At 49.1% G+C, this 24,599-nt stretch overlaps 1 protein-coding gene across 12 annotated transcripts in view; it reads right to left on the bottom strand.

Annotated features, from left to right (window-relative positions):
- Positions 1–7,058: 7,058 nt before the first annotated feature.
- Positions 7,059–24,599, bottom strand: part of LOC120501645 (sodium- and chloride-dependent GABA transporter 2) — a 39,689-nt gene continuing 22,148 nt past the window's right edge. For 8 of the 12 annotated variants that reach the window (XM_039708193.1, XM_039708197.1, XM_039708194.1 and 5 more), the window contains 9 exons: positions 23,216–23,350; positions 14,887–14,990; positions 12,139–12,263; positions 11,489–11,601; positions 11,205–11,342; positions 10,035–10,137; positions 9,310–9,410; positions 8,706–8,876; positions 7,059–7,557 (listed from right to left, as the gene is read on the bottom strand). In XM_039708193.1, coding sequence (XP_039564127.1) covers positions 7,438–7,557; positions 8,706–8,876; positions 9,310–9,410; positions 10,035–10,137; positions 11,205–11,342; positions 11,489–11,601; positions 12,139–12,263; positions 14,887–14,990; positions 23,216–23,350 — 1,110 coding nt within the window. In that variant the 3' untranslated portion in view covers positions 7,059–7,437. The other 4 variants (XR_005627363.1, XM_039708192.1, XM_039708195.1 and 1 more) reach the window with 4 other exon arrangements.

Here is a 24,599-nt window from a genome sequence, read left to right as displayed (position 1 = left end):
CTCAATGTCATCCTATAAACAAGCAGAATGAGTCTCCACAGAGCATTACATTAAACTGTCTGTGGCCAAGCTCAAGGCTTACCAACACTATCAGGCAGGTGGAGCAAAAGGCAGAGCGTGGGTGAAGAAGGAACATTTGCTCTGGGATCATGCAGACCCCTCCATGCCTGTGCCATATGCTGAGAATACAAACACAGGTCATGGGACAGAGCACTGTCAGCAAGGAGAGGCACTGTTGGAGTCTTTATAGTGTCTGGATGCTCACTAGAAGCCAGCAATCCCTCTGTGGTTTTGCCCTGGCAGCTTTCTTTGTATCCATCTCAGCTTTGATGTGCTTTTCCAGAGTTTCTCATGACCAACACCAGTAGCAGGCACTCCAGTTACACCATTTTTCTCAAGATACTTCAGCTCAGCTTTTCTCTCTTTTTTTAATGGTTGTGTTTAATGCTATCACTCTTTTGTGTTTTGTTTTGTCTGCTTATGTGCCTGCCAAATTCCTATTGATCTTTTCATGCTCCCATGTGGTCAAACCAGAGCAGCATGCGGGACGGAAGGTGGGACATATCCAACACACTCTCAGCTGTCTGGACTCACCAGAGGAGCATTTCTCAGCCCCTCAGTGGGAAGCTGACAGGAGGTGACACAAGTCCTCAATGCCACAGTGTGGGGAAGAAGTAGGTTTAGTGTTTGCACACTCTATTGAGGTCATTTATAATTCTGTCTCCAGAAAATCCTCCACGGGTGCTAGAAGCCAGTGAATAAGATCCCATTAGAGCACGCTGGATTGCCCTGGGGACAAATGATGCTGGAGAGAGGGGTAAGGGGAATCAATCCTGGACTGAGTGGGATCCTCAGGATAAGCCACTGAGGCCAGTTCTGGAGGCAGTAAGGCAAAACATCTCCATTTACTTGGGGCTTTTTCTGGGATTAAACTTTCCAAGCATGCCATTTTCAAAGCTCTTGGCTTTCACCTACCCCACAGGCTGGTTGAAGGGATTGGTCCCATACCCAAAAAATACACACTGATTCTTCCCTTGTGAGATCTGGCATCAATACCAGACAGGACAGGCTGCATCTTCTGCCTTTTAGGGGCTGTCTCCAAAGTCCTGAAAGACTGCAAGGTGAAGGAGCATGTGCTGGCTCTGCATTGCCTCTGACCCTGCTCGTGGAGGACAGTGCCACTGCCTGTCCTGTCCTATCCCAGAGGACTGGCATGACCCAGCACAACTGAGGAAAAGGTGCAATAGAGGTTATCCAGATATGAAAAGGGGATTATGATAAGCCTAGGTAAGCAGAGCTGACCTAAAAACTTGATTTATCTATACTGAAGTGTTCCACGGGAACATCGCAGGGGTTTTGCAAAGCTGTAGATGGGAAATGACCTGTGACATTAAGGTAAAACAAGAAGAAAGTCAACCTAAATGAAAACTTTATCCAGCAATGTGTGAAAATCATTCTCTAGGAGGGGGAAAAAAAGGCTATTTCTGTTTGCCAGCCTGGAGGTACCAGAAGTTACACTCACACTTCAGAGTTTCCCACCAGGCAATAATTCACAGGGTTTTTAAGGGTTTATCTCACCACACCAGCTTCCATGTGAGCGATTTCACTGGTGTGATGACCCAGACTGAAAAGCAAAAGTCACATTCTGAGCAGCTCAGTTGAGGGGGGTACAAACTGTGCTCAGTCCCATCCCAGGAGAGAGCAAGGAAAGGGGTGATGTACTCCCTGACCACCAGCTGCCACCTTTGCTGGCAGAGTCAGCACTCTGGGTGAACAGCTGTGAGGTAGGACAGGTCTGCTAAAGGATGTGACAATCTGACCACACGTCACCCCACGATGTGGGCTCCTCCTCTGTAAGTGTGGGTGAGGTTGTTCTTAAACACTCATCCCCAAAAGAGGAGCACTGCTTGCAATAAATCCTGGAAATGTCCAAAGCACCCCCCTCCCCAGGCAGCACGAACCCCTCCCAGCCCTGGGACACTGCTGTGAGCAGCTCACACACCAGCAGCTCTCAGATCTCCACAGCTCTCCCACAGCACATCCTGAACAGCCCCATCACTGCACCCAAGGGTGCACAGAGAACTGGGAGAGCACTGCTGCCCAGCCACACAGAGCTGCTCACTCCCTCTGCAGCTGCCAGCTCAGAGCCAGCTCCATGGGTTTCCATCCCCTGTCATGAGCAGAGGAGGAAAACTCTCTTTGAAAGGACCAGATTCCCTCAACCTGCCAGGCTCAGGGCAGCTGGAGACCAGGACTCAGCCTTTGCCCTGAAGGATGGCTGACCCCAACCTCAGATCTGTCCTGCACCTCCTCAAAGGTGTCCTCCTCCCCACCCTGCTCACCACCTGCCAGCTGGCAGTGCCCTCTTGCCCCTCCTTTTACCATTTCTTTTCTCAGAACAGCTGGCTCTTCCCAGCATCTGGGTGTCCCCACCCTTTCCTCCCTTTCATCCAGCTCTGACATGCCTGCTGAAGAGCCAGCCCAGAGGAGCATGCTGCCAACCTCAGCCCACGCCAGGGCCATGTTCCCTGGCAGCAGCGAGTCCTGGGCCCCTGAGCCCGTAAGACACAAGGCTTCAAGCCAAAATGAGTCAAATCTCCCCCTGGCCCAGATTTTGGGAGAGGTCTGTCAGCATGACATCCTATGGGTGAATCCAAACTGTGCTTTACAAACATCAGAGGCTGCAGAGGCTGGGACAGTTTTTGGACACAGTGGAGCCTGAGCCCTGTCACTGAGTCACCTGCAGGAGAAATCACCACTGCCCTCATTTATTCAGGCTAATTCCATCTTTTAACAGTTTTGCTAACAAAATAGGAGAAATGCTTATTGCCCCATGGGCACGGTGCTGCTCTTCTTCGTCTGAGAACACGCCTTGCTGACTGAACACTATGTTTCCAGGGGATTTTCCCCTAGGCATTGGGATAATTTATTTTTCATGTTTATGGCTAATTTCTGCTTGAGTAAGCCTGTGACTTCTGACAACAGTTTCACTGTAACTAATCACAAGTGAACATAACCAAAGCAACAAGAGCTAATGAGGTTCCACAGAACCCTGATGGGCTCCAGCAGCCACAGCACCACCCCTATGCCTACAGGCTCCTACAGGCAGGGTGAGACATCCCCTGTTTCACAGCATCCCTGGTATGGGAGAGGATGAGGCAAGGACAAACGGCTTAGGAGCCCAGAGTCAGCAAAAAAGGGGGTCAGGAGGGAGGACTGGCAGTGCTGGGGATCTGTACTCTAACAGCCTGAGCTGCCCAGCAATGCTCACTCTTGATCAGACACCACGAGGATCACGGAGCAGAGGCAAGCAGAGGGCACACGGGTATGTGCCTGTTTGCTCCTGCTTTCCCTCCCTGCTCCCTCGGGGCAGCTGAGCCTGCTGGGGTGGGACATGTGACAGCAAACACCTCCAGTGCACAGGGCACAAGGACACAAAGGACAAGGTCAGATGGAGACAGGGTGACAAAACCACTGGCAATTTCTTGGAAGGAACAGCTTCTCCAGCGTGCCTTTGTGCTCCCCCGTGCTTGCTTCCCTTATCTGCACCATGCAGATCCCCTCCTGCAGGCTGCTAACCACATTAGCTCAGCCAAAGATCACGGAGCAGAGGCAAGCAGAGGGCACGCGGGTATGTGAGCCCCGCTCTGTGGGGTAAACTCATTTACACCTGCCTGTAGCAGCCATTTAACAGATTATTTGGGAATCTCTGCTTCACAGGATTATCCCACGAGTTAACATGTTCATCTCACTCCATTCTCTCCATTGATGCACCATGGCATCCAACACATCCACTTTTCTTGTCACCAAAATGTGCAATACAACTCACAACGCATCACTCTGCAATAGCCGTGGAAAACTGCCCTGTAGTTACCACTAAAGGCAAAAGGAAAAAACCTCTCAAGGTTCAAACATCCCAGGATTTGGGATGCTCTCCATGACAGCAGGTGCATCCTCACCCACGGGTCTGTCTCTGAGATCTGAAGTCTCTATGTGAGCACCTCCATCCATGGACAAAGAAAGCTGAGTTTTCTCCCCAGGCACCACTGACACAAAAAGGGAAAAGCAGAGCCTGGTTTTCATGGACAGATGGATGGATGGACATCCTTTCTAAGCACCAATGACCTGGGGCAGAAACTCAGGGGCTTCTTTATTTTCAGGTTAATTTCTCATTTGAAAAAAAAAAATAAAAAAGAGAAAAAGAAAAAAGAAACAACAAAAACAAAACAAACCACAAACAAACAAACAAAAAAAAAAAAAACAAAAAAAAAACCCAAAAAAAAAAAAAACAAAAAAAAAACCCAAAAAAAAAAAAAACAAAAAAAAAACCCAAAAAAAAAAAAAACAAAAAAAAAACCCAAAAAAAAAAAAAACAAAAAAAAAACCCAAAAAAAAAAAAAACAAAAAAAAAACCCAAATCAAAACCAACCAAACAAAACCATGATCACCACCACTACAAAACAATCCATGAAAAAAAAAGGCTCTTTAATGTCATGCCCATTATCTAGTGAGTAATGGGTTGAATTCTCAGGCTATTTGGTAGGTTTTGGATTCTGAAGGTGGGAAATACACAATGACCACACACTCTTGTCTAAAGGGAGATCAAAACCTCCCCAGCTGACAAAAGTATGGTGCAAATTCCACAGACTGCAAGGCTGATCTTGGAGGAAATGAAAATCACTTTCACCATATTCCAAATCATAACCAAACACTGTATGCTGAAATTGACATATTCCAAATGTTACATAACATTCCTTTTAGGCATGGGGTCTTAAAAGTGCTGTGAAAAAAATGTCATGTCTGGAAATTTCAAATTAATTTCAAATTTAGTCCGCCAACCTTTTCAATGAGCAAGATAGAATATACTTGATTCCTATTTAAGCCAGGTGTCATCAAGTCTAATATTTTGCTTAAAGTCATGTCAGAAATAAGAGTATTCAGCAAAACCTTTGGTTCTCTTGCTTATCTGACCTACCTAGCTCATCCACAGCTTTACAGCAATTGGGTCATGTGAGAGCACAGGCTTGGGAGATTTCCTGGCTCATATATAACCAGATCAATAAACCACATGCCCAATTCACTGGACGCCAGTCTATTTTGAAACAAAGCAAGTCACAAGCCTTTCAGCAAACTCACACTTTGCCTACACGCAGCCAAGCAGACTTTTACATCAGCCAGATCTTAGAGATGGCTGCAAACAATTACCATTTTCTATTATTGTTGAAATATCTTCCCAGTGGGACAAACCTCTTATAGATATTACTGGCAAATAAAAGTATAATTCTCTTTATGGTTAACATTACATGAATAAAAGTATCTGTTGCTAGAACTTCTGTATTGAACCTCTTATTTCTAGAAGTAATTTTTACCAGACAGTTCCGTTTCCAAGCAGCAGGGCAGCTGGTTGACTCCATCTTCCCTCACGTTGTGGGTCTCTTCCAAAAGGGCCTTCCCTGGATTTCTCAGCTCTTTACTACACTTATCTCATGCACAGCACCATGAAATACAGTAGTAGCAGGGGAATTTGGAGCTCTGAGGCTTTGAGGTTGCCCATGAAAACAGTGGCAACCAGCTGAGCTCCCATCTTCCCGGCGTTCTCCAGAGGCAGGGAGGGAGGCATGCAGAAACTTGAGATTTTGATGTGGGAGGTGACCTACCAAAGGGAGCAACCCATGGAGCCTAGTGAAAGGAACCCATCCGTCCCACAGTCCGTGTGGAAGACAGGCTGGGAAAAGGGAAGAGAGGCTGGCAGTGAGATGAGGTTTCCACAGCCACGCTGGGAGAGCCAGTGAAGGCCTCGCCTCAGGGCCGCTCCCTCCCGCAGGTTAAACCTGCACCGCCTCAGAGCCTCCCTGCAAAAAATCCCCTCAGCACTGCTGCTCATCGGACTTCTACAGCCTCCATCAGCAAACTCCGTGATTCCTTTCCACACAGACCTGTGGCCCATCTCGGGTTTCCAGGCTCCAAGAACACTAAACTAAGGGAAACTAAGTCCAGGCAAACCAAACTCGGGAACCTGCCGTTGCCTGGAGGAGTAAATGCGTTCGTGCCACAGCTGGGAGCGCCGTTCTGGGATCACCGCTCCCTGTGGGAGGCAGATGTCCTCAGGGAAAAGCCCCACAGGGAACCGGGAAGGGAGGGCGAGGAGGATGGCGGGGTCACCGCGACCCGGGGCCCCGTGTCCCTCAGCCGGGTGCCGCCTGCCCCGAGCGAAGGCTGAGGGCCTGGGGCCACCTTGTGGCTAATGGCGCGGATTGCGCTAATTCCCTTTAATTTGCTTTAATTCGCGTCTTCCTCTGCCCGCGGCAGCAGCAGCCTTGGCCGCAGCGTGGGGCCCAGCAGCGTCCTTGTGTGCTTCAGGAAGCTGAGCGCCTCCGGCTGCTGGCTCAGCTCTGTCCAGGCTCCAGCTTCCTCAGGGTTTCCTGGGAGCCATCCAGCTTCCCAGGGTTACGTGTCCTCTGGCTGCCCTCCTCGGATGCTGGGGCTACAGCACTTAAAACACAAGCTCTTTGAGTTTTATTTCTTTTAGCCAAACAGCCTGGAAACTAGGGGCCCTGTTTGTTGACATAACACACAGATTCTGTTTCCACCACTCAGCCCTTCTTCCATTCACAGGAAAACCAAAATTACTGGCTCCAGAGCACCTGGAAGGTAGTTCAGCACTGAAAAAGACACAGATCTGCAGAGGCGAGGGAGAGCTTCCCATGATCCCTCACTTGCAAGAAGAAGACACAGATCCACAAGCTGCTCTCAGACCCCAGGAACAGCCTGACTCATCAGACAGATGACACTTCTGAGATCTGGCAGTGGCTCCAGCAGAAGGTGGCATTGCACTTTTCACCAGGGTACCCCAGCCCTACCACTCAGAGTAGCCTCTGAACCCCTGCTCCCTGTTTTCCTTCTTACCCTAACCAAGCTTCCTCTCCTCTGGCCACCTTCCCATATCTGTACCAGAGTGCAACAGAGATGCAGACCTGGCTGCCCAGCACACACATCTCACCTAACATGCTGTTGGCAAGCAATGCCAGTGGGACAAAATAGAGACAGAGCAGACCTAGTCAGGAAAAACATAGATTTAATGGAATGAATGGAGAAGCTCCCAAAGTCCACACTGGAGCCACAGCTCTGACTCTGACACTTTACTCCAGGGCCAGTCCTTCCTTTCTACCCACCAGAAGCCTGGGGATGCTCAGGAACACTGGTGCTTGATGTGCCCCTTCAGAGCCCTCTCCAGGGAGAGAATTAAGGTGCATTGCTAACTCCACACAGACCGTCTCCGTGGCAGCCTCTTCATCAGCCCTTCAAATCTTCCAGAGAAGGAACCTCAGCCCAGAAATCCCTCTCTTCTTGGTGAGTGAAGAATCCTTGCGTTATCCAACAGGTGGCAAAGGCTGTATAGAAACCATCCTGGGGGAGGGAGGGAGAGCCACACTGGTCCTAGCAATGAGATTCGAGCTCTGTCAGCACCAGGAGGCCAGCTCTGGTAGAGGGAAGGGGCTGCTCTGTGCCTGGCCTGGAAGGCAAATCCTCAAGTGGGCAGGTGAGTTGGCGGAACCTCTGGAAGGCAAAGACAGGCACTAAACACAGCTGCAAGGACAAAAAGTGACCTGGGCCCTCCCCTACCCATCATGGGTTTCATTCAGCCAGCCAGGCCCAGCTGCAGATCTGCTCGCTAAATGCTGGAAATGTCCAAAATAAGGACAGTCAGTACTTCAGAAACCGAGGGGATAAACTCATCTTCCAACCACTTGTCCCAAGGCAAGCACTGAGCACATGAGGTATCCAACACAGGGATAATGGAGGAAAGCTCTGTCCTCCATTTGCTCCAGGCCAGGGCTAGAAAACACTCTGAAAGAAGGTTGGTGACCAAGCACCTCCAGGTCATGCCCTCCACCAGCACAGAGCCTGTGCACACAGGACTGGCTTTAACTGGGACAAGTTCATAAGGGGTTACTGTCATACCACAGCATGCTGTGCAGCCTTGCCTTGCCCCTGCAGCTGTTCCCACTCTTCCCTGTGTGTGCTGGACACAGGGGTCAGGGGCCCATTGCTGTCACAACCCATTCTTGAACACTTGCAGGAGGCAGGAAATGAGAGGGATCCTGGGGGTTCAGGACTGTTTGTGAAACCTCACCCTGAAATTATGAGCTGTGGCAGGGAGAGGATGCTCATCTGGAGCAATGCCTGGTTTTCTAGCTCCCTGCCTCTCCAGTGTATTACAGGGCAACCAGGACTGCATCACCCTGGAAGCAGGACAGACCCAGAGCACCAAGACTGATGGGAACTCCAAATTCCCAGTGATTCCCTCCATTCCAACTCTATGGTCTTAGCACAGACTGGTGAACTCAGCTGACCATAATGCTCAGGGGATCTGGAGCTTTCTCAGAGCAAGTCCTCAAGCCTCATTTAGGGGCAGCATGGAGATCATCTTTATCTTCTCCATATAATGACCTTTTTCCTGCTGGTACTTGCAAAGAGACAGAAGAAATGAAAAAAGAGTACCAAGAGGCAGCAGTTCAGCTTGAAGCAGCCCTCCAGCATAGCAGAACTTTAAAAAACAGATATGTTATAGCAATTAACTCATTTAATTTATTTATTCTGGGCTCCTTCCTAATCAACCTGCAACACATAAATGATTCTGCTGCAGAGCTGGAGTTCAACTCAGAAGCACAGCCCATGCCCTGATTCCAGAGCACCAACCTCACCTCTCTGAGTGAGCCTTTGATGGTGGAGAGTTTGTAGATGATCCAGAGAGGGATGCAGACCATGGAGGAGAGGGCCAGCAGCCATCCCAGAGTGTCTCCCCACCAGGGGTACACATACTTCTTGTTGTAAGTCAACGGTGTGTATTTGACCAAAGAAAAGAGGAAGGTTGCCTGGCAAAGTGAAAGAGACCAAGAAAAGAAAGAGAAAGAAAATAAACACCATGAGCAAAGAGAGGTCTTTCTGGTAAGCACACATCTGCAGAGAAACACATAGTGAAAAGGAGAACCTCAGGGCAGCAACAGAGGAGACATCCCTTTAACAGGGTTTGCTGGGACAGCCCCCATGGGCAACACTGGTCATAACATCAAGGATCTTGTCCCACCAGCAAACACCTCTGTCACTGAGCTGAGCCTCTCCCTGTTGTTGAGCCCCACATCTGGCCCCCAAAGCTACAAGCACAAATAACAAAAGGCCCCCAGAGTCCAGGCCACATAACCCCCTATATATATGCACATCCCTGTGTATATATGTAGGTGTCTGTATCTCAGGGGCACCCAGCCCTGCCCATCTTCCTCCCCACAGCCCCTCCTCCTGTGTCCTCACCATGCAAACAGCAGGGGTGATGAAAAGCCAGCAGTATTTGATGATGGGCCACGGCCGGTAGCCGATCATATCTTCAATGTTATCGTAGAAACGCTCAGCACCTGCAGAGGACAGCAAGGATGGGATCCCTCACTGCCACCAGGGAAGGAGGGCAACAGGGTCTGCGTGTCCAGGGTCCTGCTTCACCACTGTTTAGGTGCAATAGCCTCAGTGCAGCAAACAGTCAGGCCAGGGAGCTCTTCAGGAGTGTGGCCAGCTTTGGTCTTGGTCCTGGACTAACTTTCTGTCCTCCCAGAACTGTTCAATAGGTCAGCAGGGCCAGCCCCTCAGCATCTCCAAGGCTAGGATCTCAGCCCAGGTTTTATCCATATCTGGTAACTGTCAAGACTGTGAGAGAGCTCTCAAAATATTTGAGTCTCAAGCCCTCTGAACACAGGTTGAGAAAAGATTTTTCAGACAGCTCCAATTCCCCAAGGAAGGAGCGTCTCAAAAGCAGGAGTGTATAGGAACATGCAAGGGATATCTGCCAAGCAGATCCCCCAGGATGTCCTCCCACAGTGAGGAAGTCCCTGCCAGTTGAGTCCAGGGGCACCAAAGCAAAGGTTTAGATTCTACCTTTCATTACAAAGCAATTGCCAAGTTAAGCTACCAACCAAAATTTTGAGAATGAACCAGACAAGACTGTGAGAGGCCAGAGCTGTGGACCCCCCCCAGTTCATACTCACCATAGACCCAGGCGATGCAGAGAGTCTCAAAGATGGCCACAAAGAGCAGGCACATGCCACTGGCAGCATAGTAATCAAAGAGCTGGAAGACATACATCCCACCCTGGGAAGGCCCAGGTGGGCAGCAAGGTGAGAGACAGGGAAGAGGAATCAGGCAAAGAGCTAGAGCCAGAGCTGAAAACAAACTCAATATCTCCCCCAGAGCTGGAGGCATCTCTCTCTCTGGGAAAGAGAGTTTTAGCCTACAGAAAAGGCACATCCCTTGTGCCCAAGGCCTGACAGAGACACGCAGCCACCCTGCTGCTCTCAGGAGTCTCTGCAACCCTTCATTTCAATGCAGGGCAGCACAGCAGATGGCAACTGACTGCCAGAGATTGTGGGGATGTTTTATGAGAAGACAAAACCTAGGCAATTCTTGTAGCTGGAAGTGAGGATGGAAACTCCCCCTTTAAGATATGCAATCCATCTGATTGACTTTAAAGTCCCAATTTGGAGAAGGAAATAACAACATGCAGCCTGGTTGTTTCACTGTCCAGGTCTGCAGGACTGCCTATAAAATAAGCCTGTGGGTAAATCCAGGCACAATGTTGCATGTACAACATCAGAGACAGCTTCTCCAAAAGTTATGCCCAAATGAAAACAGAAAGTGCCAAGAGCATTCTGGCAGCATCAATCCACACATGCATATTGCTAGGCAGGGTTCAAAGTTTTAAACAAGAACAGTTTAGCTCCCAGGCAATCACAAGGGTAATACAGAGGATATCTGTATAATAGATAAGGGGTGCTCTGAGGCCTGACAAGTTTCCTCATAGCAAGTGTTCCTGTAGCTCCATTCAGAAAGAAGGAGAAGGACAAGGGCACTCCCCTTCCCATGCAACAGGCTACAGCTGCAAAGGTTTGGTCTGTGTCAAGATAAATTTACAACCAAAACATAGGCTGTCCAGAGCTCCAGCTATCAGTCTGGGCAGGAGAAGTATCAGGCCTGTGACTGGCACAAGGAGTAAGGGCTGGAAGGGAAAACACGAACGGCATGAGAAGGGCAGGGCAGCCTCCTGCAGGCACAGGGCAGCAGGATGGGGCTCAGCAGCAAGCTGAGTGTAAGAGCTCACCACCCACCAGGTCCCACTCTGTCCTGTCAAGTACCATGCAGGTGGTCTGAGCCCAAAATACCTCTGTGAGCATCACCAAGCCAACCAGATATGAGAGGATGGAGACCACCAGGATGAGGGTCTCCCGGCGGTTCTTCTTGCGGAAGATGGTGGGGTACATGTCCACAAGAGCTGTCACAAGACTCTCCACGCAGACAAACTGCAAAAAGCAGAGATCCCACCTCTGTCAGCTCATCCTGACCAGCTTCCCAGCCCCACTGCCTCCCCCTCAGCCAAGCTGAAGCCTGTCCTGAAGAGACAGTGGCTTTTGTCTGGTGGGGAATCACTCTGCTCCTGCAGCTTTACCTGGCTGTCCAGTCCCAGCAAGACAACCATCAGGAAGAAGAAGCACGCCCAGAGTGGGGAGAAGGGCAGCATGACCACAGCCCGAGGGTAGGCGATGAATGCTAGGCCAGGCCCTGCAGGGAGAAGGGCTTTCAGAGCAATGGCACAGCAGTGGCAGCAGCACAGCACAGCTGGTTCAGACCTGCCCGAGGCAGCCTCCCAGCCAAGGCACAGCTTGTGGCCATGCAGCCTCTCACTCCAGTAATATCCGTGCTGTGCATGAAACTCAGGCTCCTGGAGCAGTGAAGGAGAAGCAGGAAGGGAGGTAAGGGGACACAGCAACCTCTGGCTGCTTCACTGCTGCAAGGGCTGGGAGCCAGGGGAAGCCTCTGAGCCCAGGGAGCACAGCACAAGCCTGGGGATATGCCATGCAGTCACCTCAGCACCCTCCCCACAAGAGACAGCAGCTGCCTAACCCCAGCCCTCACCCTTAGAGGCAGCTTTTATTAGGCTCAAACCTACTGCATCTCAGTACTTCATGAGTGTGCACTGATTTCTCCCTGTTTTTTGGAGGCTAGGGATGGGAATCTGCAGCTGCAGGCATCCCCTGGTGGCTGGGGGCTCAAGTGGCAGCACCCCCACAGCCCCATCCCACCAGGGTCTTCACTCACCTGACTCAGCCACGTTGGCGATGGGCACACCCTGCTCCTCTGCCATGAAGCCCAGGATGGAGAAGATGGCAAAGCCAGCCACAAAGCTGGTGCCACTGTTGAGGAAGCACAGGGCCAAGCAGTCCCTGGGAGAAACGGGCAAAGCATCAGCCAGCTGTGACCCACAACTCATGGCAGCCCCCCAGGACAGCACCTGCTTTTCTGCCCCAGCCACTGTCTCTCCCGACATATCTGCAGCTTGACTCAGCACCAGCAGCTGCAGAAAGATGCCCCAGGCTGGACAACACAGCAGAACTCCCCCAAGGGTAGCCTTGTCCCAGGAGAGCATAAAGATGCATTGCCCACCTAACCTCCTTGCTTGTGAGATGGTCTTCCCACACATCTAAATGCCAGGGGTTTTTTCTGGGTTTTTTCCCCCTTTGTCTCCCCTGGTCCCTCCTGTAGCAGCATGTAACAGTTTATTTTTGCTGAGAAGGGAACACTTTTTTTCCCTTAATAGATTTCTCAGACCAGTTACAATCTTCTGGGTTCTCAGCACTACTAGTTATCTCCTGGTCTTTGCATTATGAGAAAAAGATAATCACAGCCATCCAATTTATTTTCTCTGATCTATTCCCTTTTGTCTCTGTTTCATCTCACTCTCATCCATCAACACTTTAAACTGAACATCTCTTATCTATCCAATTCTTTTTTACGCTTGAGTCTCCCTAATCCTCTTGTGACTGCAACCCTGGGGACAACAATAACATTTGCAGCATCATTCTGAGATATTCTGAACCAAACTGAATGCACCCCTTCTGGCATTTCATGGCCTGCTCTGACTTTATTAAATGTTACTCTGCAAATCCAGTGTGATTTTTCTGTATCAGTCCTCAGTTGCATAGCATTTTTGGGACTTCATGCTCCTGCTTGCATGTTAACTAGGTCAGAGCCCCTGCATCATACTAATTCAAATCACTCCTTGCAAAGTACAGCTTCTTGCACTGTCAAGGACTGCACAGCACCCAGCACCACTGCTCTGCATTTGGTTTGTAAGGCTCAATGAATCTCCCAGCTGGAAAGGAAGGCCACACTCCATCAATCCCAGCTACACAATGGGAAGCCCAAGCCCAAACCTCATTTCTCTGGTTACTATAAAGTGCCTGCTCTCCACTCAAATTATATTCTCAGTAATTTGATACAAATTCTCACATGTTTCAAATAGTTCCTGGTCCTTCCTGGTGTTTCTCCCTCTTTCCCCTGGATGTATCCATGACAGGTCAAACCCTCCTTGGAAAGGCATGGGCTGAAAGGTGTTCTCCCATTATCTGGAAGGTGGGAAGGGGTGTCATAGTAGAGATTAAAATGAGGGGATGGCCAGATCAAAGAGATCTCTGCAGATTTACACCTGAAAGGGAACCAGGAAGACCTGAAAAATTCCCTTGCTGTGACAGGAAACAAGAAATGGTCAATACTGTTTGATGCCATCTTGGACCACTGCCATATGAACAATGCTTTCTACTGACCACATCCTTTTCCAGGATATATATATAAATAACAAAGTACCTGGCCTGGTATAACAAAGACATTGTGCTGATGTCTCTCTCCCTTGCTAAATCCTGGTTCTGTCTTCTTATCCAAACTAAGCCTGTAGAGCACAGGACTAAATCATTAAAACTGGGTCCATGCCTGGGAAAGGCTCATCGAAGTTTTGACACCAAAACTAAGACCAGTGTTCCTAGAAGAGCCAAACAGCACACAGGGTAAAAGCACAGCACCATGTGCAGACAGAGGTTTCTCCCCTTTCTACAGCAACTCCCAGCTGCAGTTACAGAAGGTCTTTACAACCCTTTTGCTGACCAGGCTCTGTCATCATCTCCATGTTACATATTAGACTGGGGATGCAAAGGGCGAATGTCCAAGGACATGTTGAAGGCCAGAAACAGATCCATTATCTCTACTTTTCCTACAGCTTTTTCTCTCAAAACTGAATGTGGGAGAAGGAACATGAAAAGAAACAAGCATCCTAGCCCTGTAACAGAAATTAACTCCTAAAGTGAAGAAAGAAGCCAAGCAAGGATCATGTAGCCAGTGGTGTCCCTGGACCTTTGATGGCAACGACTACAATTTTGAATTTAAAAGATGGGGGCAGAAGTCAGTGTCAGGAGCAACCCAATCAAGAGAGAAAATGTGGGAAGAGAGGTGGCTTCTTCTCACACAAGCCTTTTAACCCTGGCAATGGATATACCTACAGCAAAATGAGTTTATTTTCACTAGACCACTTCAACTCAGCAGCCTGATTCTATCTGGCAACCTGGTCCATTTCTGCTGCTGCAGTCCAGCATGCAATAAACAGAAGTCACATCTGCAGGTTCATATGAAACCATATGAGATAGCACACAAGAACCCAGAGCACTGACAGCTGTGCCAGTCACTGGGTCCAAATGAACCACTGAAGGGTAAATCACAATGGGAAAGGACTCCAGTTGAGAGCCACTAGATTTCACAGTTCTGCTTGTGCAGGTTCTGTAGTGTGGGCTGGGGTCACAAAGCTAGTGAAGAAGATCTAACTTTGCAGAGCGTGGAAGAGGGGACAGACAGGCAATTCCCTTGGGTATAAAGCACAGAGAACTGGATTTGGGGAGCAAACACCTGGAAATATTTTTCCTATGCCTTGAGTAGAAAGAAAAATCATGACACTTCCAAAGGCCAGCAGCCTCCAGCAGATCCTGCATGTTCAGGGAGGGGAAGGCTCGAGGCAGCAGTTACCTGTAGCAGTTGTTATGGTATTTGTTATAGCTGCCCAGAGCTGTCAGGCATCCCAGACAAATTGCATACGAAAAGAAGATTTGAGTGCCTGCATCCATCCAGACCTGCAAGGGAGATGCAAACACAGGTGAGAAGACAAGGCCAGCACAGACACTGCACAGACGGGAAGAGGCAGAGCCCCAAGGCTGCTGTAAGCACCAGAAGGGCCAGGGATCAGAAGGCCAGCAGGACTCTGCACTGAAACAAGCCTTTTCTAGAGGCAGGTTGTACAGTGCCAGGAATTAAAATGCTCAGGGAGGCACCCAGGGGGGCTGGGTGTGCCAAAGGGATACATCAGGAGCCTCATCCACCCAAATCACATATAGCTCTTCATCACCACCTCTTTCTTTGACAAATCTGCAGCACCCTGTGACACTCAAGAGCCTTCTAGCAAGAGGATACCAGATGAGCACTTTCCATGAGGGCTGAAGGAGCCCTCTGCCTCCAGAGGAAGGGTACTCGATTTGGGCAAGCCTAGTCTCCAACTGGCCAGCACAGGGACACACAGCTTGTGGTGGTGGCCCTTCCCTCCAAGACCTAGCTTAAATACTCCAAAATTGTAATGAAATTCAACTGGGGAAGAATACTAGAAATAAACACAGTTGATTGCAAAAGACAGCTCCTAAAAGAACATACAAAAGCACTGTTATTCCCATGAGGCCCTTTGGTCTCACTGTCAATAACACATCCCAGGGCTCTAAGGCTGACATTTGTCAATGCCAGATTTCATCTGAAAGCCTAGCTGTGTGCAGTCACCAATTCAGGCACTGTCCCTGCCTTCTGCAGACAACAGCAAAAGCAGGAACCAATGGTGGGGAATGAAGCAATGACAAAGATTATTAAATAAACCTCTGTTCTCTAAGATCTTTTTTTCCTAGGGGTTTTATAAAACAGAGATAAGACAATCGTTCAACAATGCTGAAGCGTAGCCACATTTTCAAGACTAAAGAAAAGCAGAAATAAAATATTGCTGGGACTTTATGAGAAAAGTCTCCGTTTGACTACACTCTCCTCTCCCAGAGTGGCAGTGCCAGTAAGCCCTCAAACAGCAGCCTTGCCCCAGAGCCCCTCTGAGAAGAACAAGAGCCAATGCAAAGCACCACAGTGCTTTCCAGAGGTTTTGATGCCTTCAAATCACACCTGATACACGTTCTGAGACAATGGTTGGTGGGCAGCACCTGCCTAACCACCCCCAATGCATGGTTCTGCCTTTCCTCTTTCATACTGGCCAAAGTACAATAATGTGGTGACAGCTTTTGTTTTATATTTACTTCTTCTCGTTCCTGGGCTGATGACCCTTATGAAGGCATGTTACAATCCCATTAACTGCCATTTTCCCAGAAGAAATTCTGGATTTAGCTCAAGGCACAGATGCACGGAATAAATCCTCTCCCTGCCCAATGCTGCAAACCCCAGCAAGGAAAGTAGGGTTAGGTTTGGTCAAACTGCTCTCCCTGACTCTTCTGCAAGCCACTTGCCTAACATTCAACCCCACAACTTTGACTTAAGTCCGTGGAAACCCTGGACTCTGGGTTTCAGATCAAACAGGGAGTGAGATCAAATCTCTGATTTGTAGAATGGGAAGGGACAGGTGATGAGATGGGACTGGAACAACTAATTCGAGACACTGGGAAGTCAAAAAAAGTAATTGACCTCAGTGTGTTTTACTCTTTTTGGAGATGAATGGGAAGATGGGTTTAGAGACAAGGTATTAATTTTTTTCAGTTCAAAGACATTAGAAAAAGATCAAAGCCCTTTTTAAAATTGATTCCTAAAGCATCAATGTGCTCTTGGGCAGTCCGGGCACAGCTTTCATTTTGCAGCCACATTTTAGGCACAGCAAGGCACTAAGGTGAGCTGGACCAGCAGACACCTTTGCATCAACAATTTAAATATCTTTGCACAGACTGGAATCAAGTGCTTTGTTAGGTTTGCTTTTTATTTTGCTGTTCATTGGTAGAGCTCTTGTTTTCCATCAAATCTGTGCTCAAAACACACCCTCTCATGGGGTTTGTAGCTCTGGTAGCTCAATTTGTCAAGATAACAAGACTTTTGCCATTAAACTGCCTACCCCACACCTGTCATAACATTAGACTCAGTTGATGCTTTTCAACCAGATTTAACAGTTGTCAGAAACCTCAAGGATATCAATTACCTATGAACTGCACAATAGTTAGGGAATGGGAAAAAGACAGGAACTCGGGGTCCCCACTGAGCAGAAAGCTACAGGGAAGAAGAGTCAACCAGTGTTAAATATCACATAAATCACACACGCAAAGGAGAAATACCCCTCAGGCAGGAAAAGAACTGGTGCTTTACCAGCCATGGTGGAAGCCAAACATCAAGAGGCCAAGCTTCATTAGCTCTGTGGTTTATGACATGGCTCATTTCTAAAATGCAGAGATAACCCTGACTTGTGTAGCAGAGACCAGAGACCAGCATGGGGTCTGTGGGCTCCTCACTTCCCTGCCTGCTCTGCCCAGTCTCACACCTGTGGGGTGCACACCTGGCTGTGTGGGAGGCCAGCCCCAAAGGGATATCTTTAGGGAATACAGGAGCTCCCTTAGCATATGCTCCTGTTTGAAGCAAGGCAGCCTGTCGCTGAAACCATAAATAAAGCTAAGCTTGACTTGCAGGGCTTATGATCCTACTTAGCATGACTGAGAACACCAGCTCAGGCCACCTGCACATTATTTCAGGCATTAAAAGCTTACTGCAGCTCTTGGGCCAAAGGCAAGAGACATCTACAACCTTCCCAGTTTCCTTGCAATTCCCGACTGCTTCCCCCACATTTCTTGGGGGGGGAAAAGGACTGTCACAGGACTGATGCCATGTGTGCTCCTGACCCACTGGTGATGGGGTCAAGCAGCAGCAGCAAGTCCCAGGACTGTGGGGTCACTGGGAGTGGAAAGGGTCCAGCCTCCTCCAGCAGCACCACTGCGCATCCAGCCCCACAGGGCTCATGGGGGCTACACAGACCGTTCACTTCAGCAACTCAAACATTTTCTCCCCAACCTGCTGCCTGTGCTCATTTCTCTCCCTGTAGTGACTCAGAGAAATGTTTTTTTCAGCTGTTCCCAAACCAGTCTGACTAAGAGGCCTCACAGGGTCAGGCAGGGCTCTCTTTCCACTGCAGATAAAAGCATCCTGCTGTTCTCTCTGGCCACTGCTCCCAAAGAGACTGGTAAAGTTTATCCTGTTCAGATTTTGCTGGCATATTGGCGGTATGGGTATTTTGATTTAATTATTACATTTTTCTAAGCCATCCATTTTATTTAATTCATAATTCAAATTCTTTGAACATGTTTTTTGGTCCAGTTTGCAATAGCCTCCTACTCTGTACATTTGAGCTGCAGTTATTCAAGATGGTTATGATCATTCCTCTGTCTCTTAATTTTCTCAGCAATATTCACTTTATTACATGTACCGGAATTTAATAGCTCCCAGGACTGAAACAGGTCCTTCCTTAGGAAGTTCTCAAAGCACTTACAAATAACAGCAAGACCACTTTCAAGCAAAACGTTATTGAACCCCAGTGGATGCCATACATCAAATATAGGTGGCATGCTGAGAAGCACTGAACTGTCCCCATCAGCAAGCAGAGACAGCACAGCACAGAGTGGGTTCATGCTGTGTGGAGGGTCACACTTGGTGTAATGCATAGCAGAGAGCAAAACCCAGCCAAGTCTTGGGCTACAGTTCAAGCAGCATTTCTTTTGCCCACAGCATCACAGCTCACAAGTCAGCCTGTGGTGCTGGCACTACCCACAGCCACCTACTGCACCACACAAACACACAAAGGGACATGGTGACTCCTAAGGTTTTACTGCAAGACTCCCAGGGCTCGATTTCCAGCACACTGACATTGCCCTTCACCCAGGACTGGCTCACAGTCCCCAACCCAAAGATGCAGCCCACATCCCACCGTGCTGCACCTGCACAGAGCTCAGGCCCTGCCCCACAGCCCAGGGCAAGGCTTGCCCCATCCCCATTCATCCCAGCAGAGAGGAGACAGGGAATAACGGGTCACTGGCATTTGTAAAGTGTTCCTGTTCCATTCGCCCAGCATCACGTTCCCAATCCCAGAGCCTCATCTGCTTGGAAAATTCTCCTCGGGAGTGAGGAGCAGGGGCTTTGTTCCCCAGTTAATCTCCCTCTGCCAGCACTCCAGGCCCGCACAGTGCCCTGCCTGAGAACACTGACCTCATGTCATCCCCACACCTCAGGACACCTGCAGGGACATTTTGCACCCAGGAGGGCCCTCCCACCAGCGGGGTTACTTTAAACAGCACAAGAAAACAAACAGGTTTGTGGTTCGTCCCGCGGACCGCAGCTGCCTGCCCCGGGGGCGCAAAGGGGCCAGCGGTGCTCCGGGGGACGCTCCTTGCTGCCTGGGAAGCCGGGCTTTATGGTCCTCCCCGCCCTGTTGCTCGCAGTCAGACAGACAGACAGCTTTATTCCTTCCTGCTATGTCAGCTCCGAGATCAGGCTCAGCAGGGCTGCACGGCCGGGTCCCGTGGCAGCAGGGCTGGCAACAGGCGTGGGACAAGGAGGCGGAGGAAACGCAGCCCCACGGGGACGCGTTGCTCCAGCAAGGCCGAGCAGAGGATTCCATCCCCGAGCCCCTCTGGCACGCTGTGGGAGCACCAAGCCCTCCCTGCCCGCTGCCCGGTGCCTGCCCTCAGTGCCCGGGCTCGCAGCCCCTCTGCCAGGCCTGGGGAGCGCGGCGGGGACAGGCCTGCCTGTCGGGGCCGTGTCCGCACAGGGCACAGCGGGAGCCGAAACAAACACCCGCCTGCCGAAGGGGAAAGCTGTGCAAACCCCTCACGCTGGGCCAGGACACCGGCCTGCTGGGACAACAATAAATACGGGGAACAAATAATATTTAGGAGGCCTGTGGTCGCCCTCTCCTCTCACAGGGAAGCGGCAGCGTTTGCTGGCCGTGGAGCAGCAGCAGGAAGGGCCTGAATTTGGGGCTCTGACCCCTTCCCAGCATGGCTTCAGGGGCCCATGGTTAACCCAGCGGGTCCTAGCCCTGCAAGATGCACGTATCTCTCATCCTCAGCTCAGCACTGACTGTGGGAGCTGCCCTGCTCCAAACCACGGCCTCAGCATTCCCCCTCTGCAGCCACACGCTCCCCACTGGGGGCATCTTCTCTTGCCTTCCCTCTCTGTCCTGCATGATGGGAAACAAGAGCCATGAGGGAAATCTGTAGGGCAAACACTCCAAAAACCAATCATCAGGGAAATTGGTGAAAGAAAATGAGAGGGATGTAGGGAAGGATATTCAGAGAGAAATGCTCAACTCTGCTGACTATTGGCACCTCCAGTGCTTCCCTGCCTCAGGACTGGGATACAGCCCCCAAACTGAGGGCCTTCAGCACATCTGGGATGGGTGGAAAGCAACTTATCACAGAAGCTTCTTGCTTTATATTAAGACTGGATAAAGTACAAGCAAATACAGCATGGTGGGTGTTTTCTGGAAATTTCAAGAGGAAAACAAGAGTGGGAGGCTTTGAGAAACATTTGCTGCTTTTTCAGAGAGACACAAACTCTGAGCACAACTTCTCCATTCTCACTCAGCATTAAGCCTAAGGAAATTTAGCTAAGACTTGACATCACAGTGAAAGGAGACTATTACATTTCTTCTCTTTAAAGCAAACCCAAACACACAAGACAGTCCTTTCTGCATCAGCCCTACCCATCCTCTCTTTACATCTGTCTGTCTAAACAATGACTGGCAGTGATATTAAAGCTTCAATCAACAGAAAGCCTGACAGCATCTGAAAAATTCTTTTAATGACAAGTTTCACACACTTAAATCTTAGTTCTACTGAATTCCTCTAATTTCGTCTTCTCACTGGTGGATCCTACTATGCATCCCTCTCCTTAATCACATCCATAAATTTCCAGCATTTCCTGCTGAATAAAACAGTTGATAAAACCAATAAATGCAAAGGGTGAAGTGATCAAAAGTACAAGTGGAGGATGACCTAAAGACCTTCTGTTGGTCCACACTGTGAAACACACAGGATGCATCTGGAGCACAGCAATGCAGTCAAGGAGTGAGAAAAGACTTTGGGCCTAGTTATGACTGACATGCTAACATCATAATATTAAATAACCTGTTTTGAACTGCATGTCCCCAAACCAAAAAATCTAAAAAACGAGCTCATAGCTCATTTTTAAAGTATGTAGATTATCTCTTTGGTGGTTTTGCTGTTATCTGTCATATTTGAGCATAACTGGCCTTCCTTATTCAACACCTCAGTTTGGCAGTTCTCTGTGTGGTCTGAGCTACCTATCAACTGCAATTCATTTACCATTTTAATTATAGGGATTTCACAGATTGAGGAAACGAAGATGCAGGAAGATTTAGGGCACTTCAGAGCCAGAAGAGACCATTACCAATCAGCTCGACTGAACTGTCATACACAGGATTTCCCAGTTCTTTCCAAGGTCACTTGTCAGGTGGAAAGCAATGATTTCCACACACCAGCCTGATATTCTGACATTTAATCACATCTCAGCTGTTGCTGCTCCCCTGGTAGAATCTGATAAATAATTCATACCCTCTTTTCACATAGTTTTTCATATACTTTAGAGGAGCTTGGATTTTGTCCCTTTGCATATTGTTTACCCTTTATTTAAACCTCCCCTTGAGATGCCTTCTCATAAGACTCAGATTGGAGATGTAATTTTTTTTTTAAATTTCCAAAATCCCTTCCCAAGCACTAAAGATTATTCCATTTTTCAAGGCAGTACAGAATTGCTGGTAAACAATTACAGCTCACTGTCCTTTGAGCACAAATTAATTATAATCAGCTTGGGCTGGCAGGACTCACACCAGTCCCTGCACAGACACAGCGGGGCACAGTCACACACATATGTGGGGCTTGGGTCACTAACTCTTCCCTCTCTGATGGGAAGACACAAGAGAAGACTCAAGCCTTGCTACATGGTTCAGTAGAATGGTTAAAACCCTCTAGAGAAGAAGGCAACCATCGCTGCCAAATCCTGCTTTTCTCTCTCAGAAGTAAAGCATTCATCAGGGAATGTGGAGTGGGAAATGAGGAGCAAGTTTTCCTCCCTTGGTTCAGCAGTTTTCCTCCTCTTGTTCAGAGCCATCCTCTTATTTTGAAGGGCTACTCTGCCTTTCTGCCAGCATTTTCTAGGCTGGAAGGAAGATCTGCTTCTAAAGCACAGGCTGCAATTGAAAAAGTTTGCCAGGACAGACCTAATGAGGACACAGCTAGAACCAGCCATGTCATGCCTGAGGAGGCTTAGTTCAGTCCCCTGGGCAACACAGCCATGGTAACAACAGGACTTGGCATGAGAGAAGGAGCACCACTCAAAAATATTATTTCATTTCAGAAGCCTCTTGCACCTCATCAGTGCAAACAGAGACACAGTCACAGCAAACACAGACCTGTTCTCACACCTTTCCATGCTTTTCTGGACCTCCATGCTGATGGAGCAGCTGCCCAACCCACCTCCTGCCATACATCAACCAGCTTGTTGCTCCCATTTGCAAAAGTAATAACTGAGGCAGCACTGGTGCTGGACCAGAAAGAGTTAATAGGGTTACTAAGGGTTTTGCTGGCCTATTTTCCAGGCAGGCACCCTTTAATCTCCTTTGGAAACACCTTCACACAAAGGCTGGTACAGTAGCTCAGCTGGAGCCAGGATTTAACATGGAAGAACTTGTCCCAAAAAGATTAAAAGCAGCAGTCGGGCGCTGACCCTCCTGTCAAAGAGGCAGGAATTTCTCACCAGGGATGGGAAGGAGAGAAAGGCAGCCAGGTCCCAGGGATTGCTGCTGCAGCATGCCATGGCTCCCATCATCCATGCACCTGGCATGCTTCCCAAGGAAGATGGAGCAAATGTGCCAGGAGAGCAGGGCTCATCCCCACAAGCTGCCAGGACAATGCAAAGTGGCACTCCATGCACTGTGTGGCTCCACAGCAGAGGAGCCTCCCCAGGAAACAGGAGGGATAGCTTGCACCACTCATGAGAAAGGATTAAATCCCTCTGCCCATTCCCCTGAGCAATTCAGACTCAACTCAGACAGGAAAATATGGGAACAGCACTGGAGGAAAAGAGAGCAGAGACTATGAGAAAAGACATCAGTATCACAGCTCTGCCTTACAGCCACAGAGGGGCAAAAGAGGGCTCAGAAAGTAGAAATTGGAAGAAAGAGAGTAGGAAAACCAAAAGGAGAGAGTGAGTGCTGCCAGAGGAATCCATGCAAGCACAGCTTATCTGTTCATTCCCCCCTTCTCCACCTTACCTGAGGGTCTCCAAGGCGACTGATGTCTGGATAAAGGTAAAAGAGGATTCCCTGGGATGCCCCGGGCAAGGAGACTCCTCTGATCAGCAGAACAATCAGCATGACGTATGGGAACGTGGCAGTGAAATATACCACCTGGGAGGAGCAGGAAGGGACAAGTGTGAGAGAGCAGCCTGGGCCAGGGCACACAGTGCCAGCCAGTGGCACAGCACTGAGCCCTGGGCTGGGAGAGGAGGGCAGGGAACAGGTCAGGCTGCTTTGCTGAGCACCTTGCTGTCTCCTGCAGCAGAAAGAAACGCATTTTAAAATGCACTCAGGAAACTTATGACATGCCATTGCATGCCTGAAGGCAGAGAAAATCTTTCTAGTCCTAGAGCAATCCAGACCCTGAGCCAGGCTGGAGTCAGAATGGGTCTTCTGAAGCCAGTGGTGTAATATCTGCATGCATCAGGGAAGGAGCTGCCCCCAGTATCCATCTCCACATCCCTACTCCAAACAGAGTCTGAGTGACACACAGTCTGTTCTCCATAGTGTTTAGTGTGCAGGTAATGCCTTGAAACATGATTGCCACTGAAGGACCACCAGGGGCAGTGCTGGGGGTCCCCAGCTCAGGGCTGGAACTGGCGAAGGGGTTGTGCCCAGCCCTTCCCACTGCAGTGACCCACAGCACTGCCTCTCAGTGACCTCTTCATGGGCATTTCGGGCAGAGCAGGGCTGCAAGTCTCAGAACTGCCACTAAGAATGCAGACCCAAACAGGACCTTGAACCCATGTCCTCTTGCTTTTTGTGTCACTAGCCCCATGAGCACTGCAGACACACTTAGGCAGGGTTAAAAACACTTTCCTCTAGCAAAGGAGCTACATCCCTTGGGGGAAAGCTGGAAACCAGTATCAGATAATCCTTTCAGGGACTTCACCTCTGGTAAATGTGACACTCAGTTTGGGGACTACCAGGGTACTTGCAGGACTGGTCAGGCTAACTGCTGTAGCATGCCACAATGACACCACATTGCAGTCTGTTTCCTACACAAACTTCTATTGAGAGCTCATGCAACCTCCTCAACAATTCAAGTAATGTGATTAATCCTTTTGCATTGCTTCCACACCTTAAAGAATTATTGGCCACCTTGAGAAGAGGTTGTTCATTATCGTGCTAGGCCAAAAAGAAAGAAATGTTGCTTCTTCAGGTTTTTTCCTGTGTGGACGTGCTGAGCAAGGACTTGCATCAGCATGCTTCACCTGAACACTACCCTACAGCTCTTTTCTCAGCTCTGGCAGTTGGGCTCTGGAGAGCTCATCTCTGGAGAAAGTGCAAAATGTAATGATGTGAAGTAACCCGCTTCTCACACCTGCCCATCCATCCAGAAAAAGTTGCTTTAAAATCC

The sequence above is a fragment of the Passer montanus genome, unplaced genomic scaffold (genome assembly GCF_014805655.1).
Source record: "Passer montanus isolate IOZ18808 unplaced genomic scaffold, ASM1480565v1 scaffold20, whole genome shotgun sequence".
Classification (NCBI taxonomy): Eukaryota; Metazoa; Chordata; class Aves; order Passeriformes; family Passeridae; genus Passer; species Passer montanus.
Note: the sequence above shows the minus strand (reverse complement) of the source record. Positions and strands in the feature narration are given on the sequence as shown.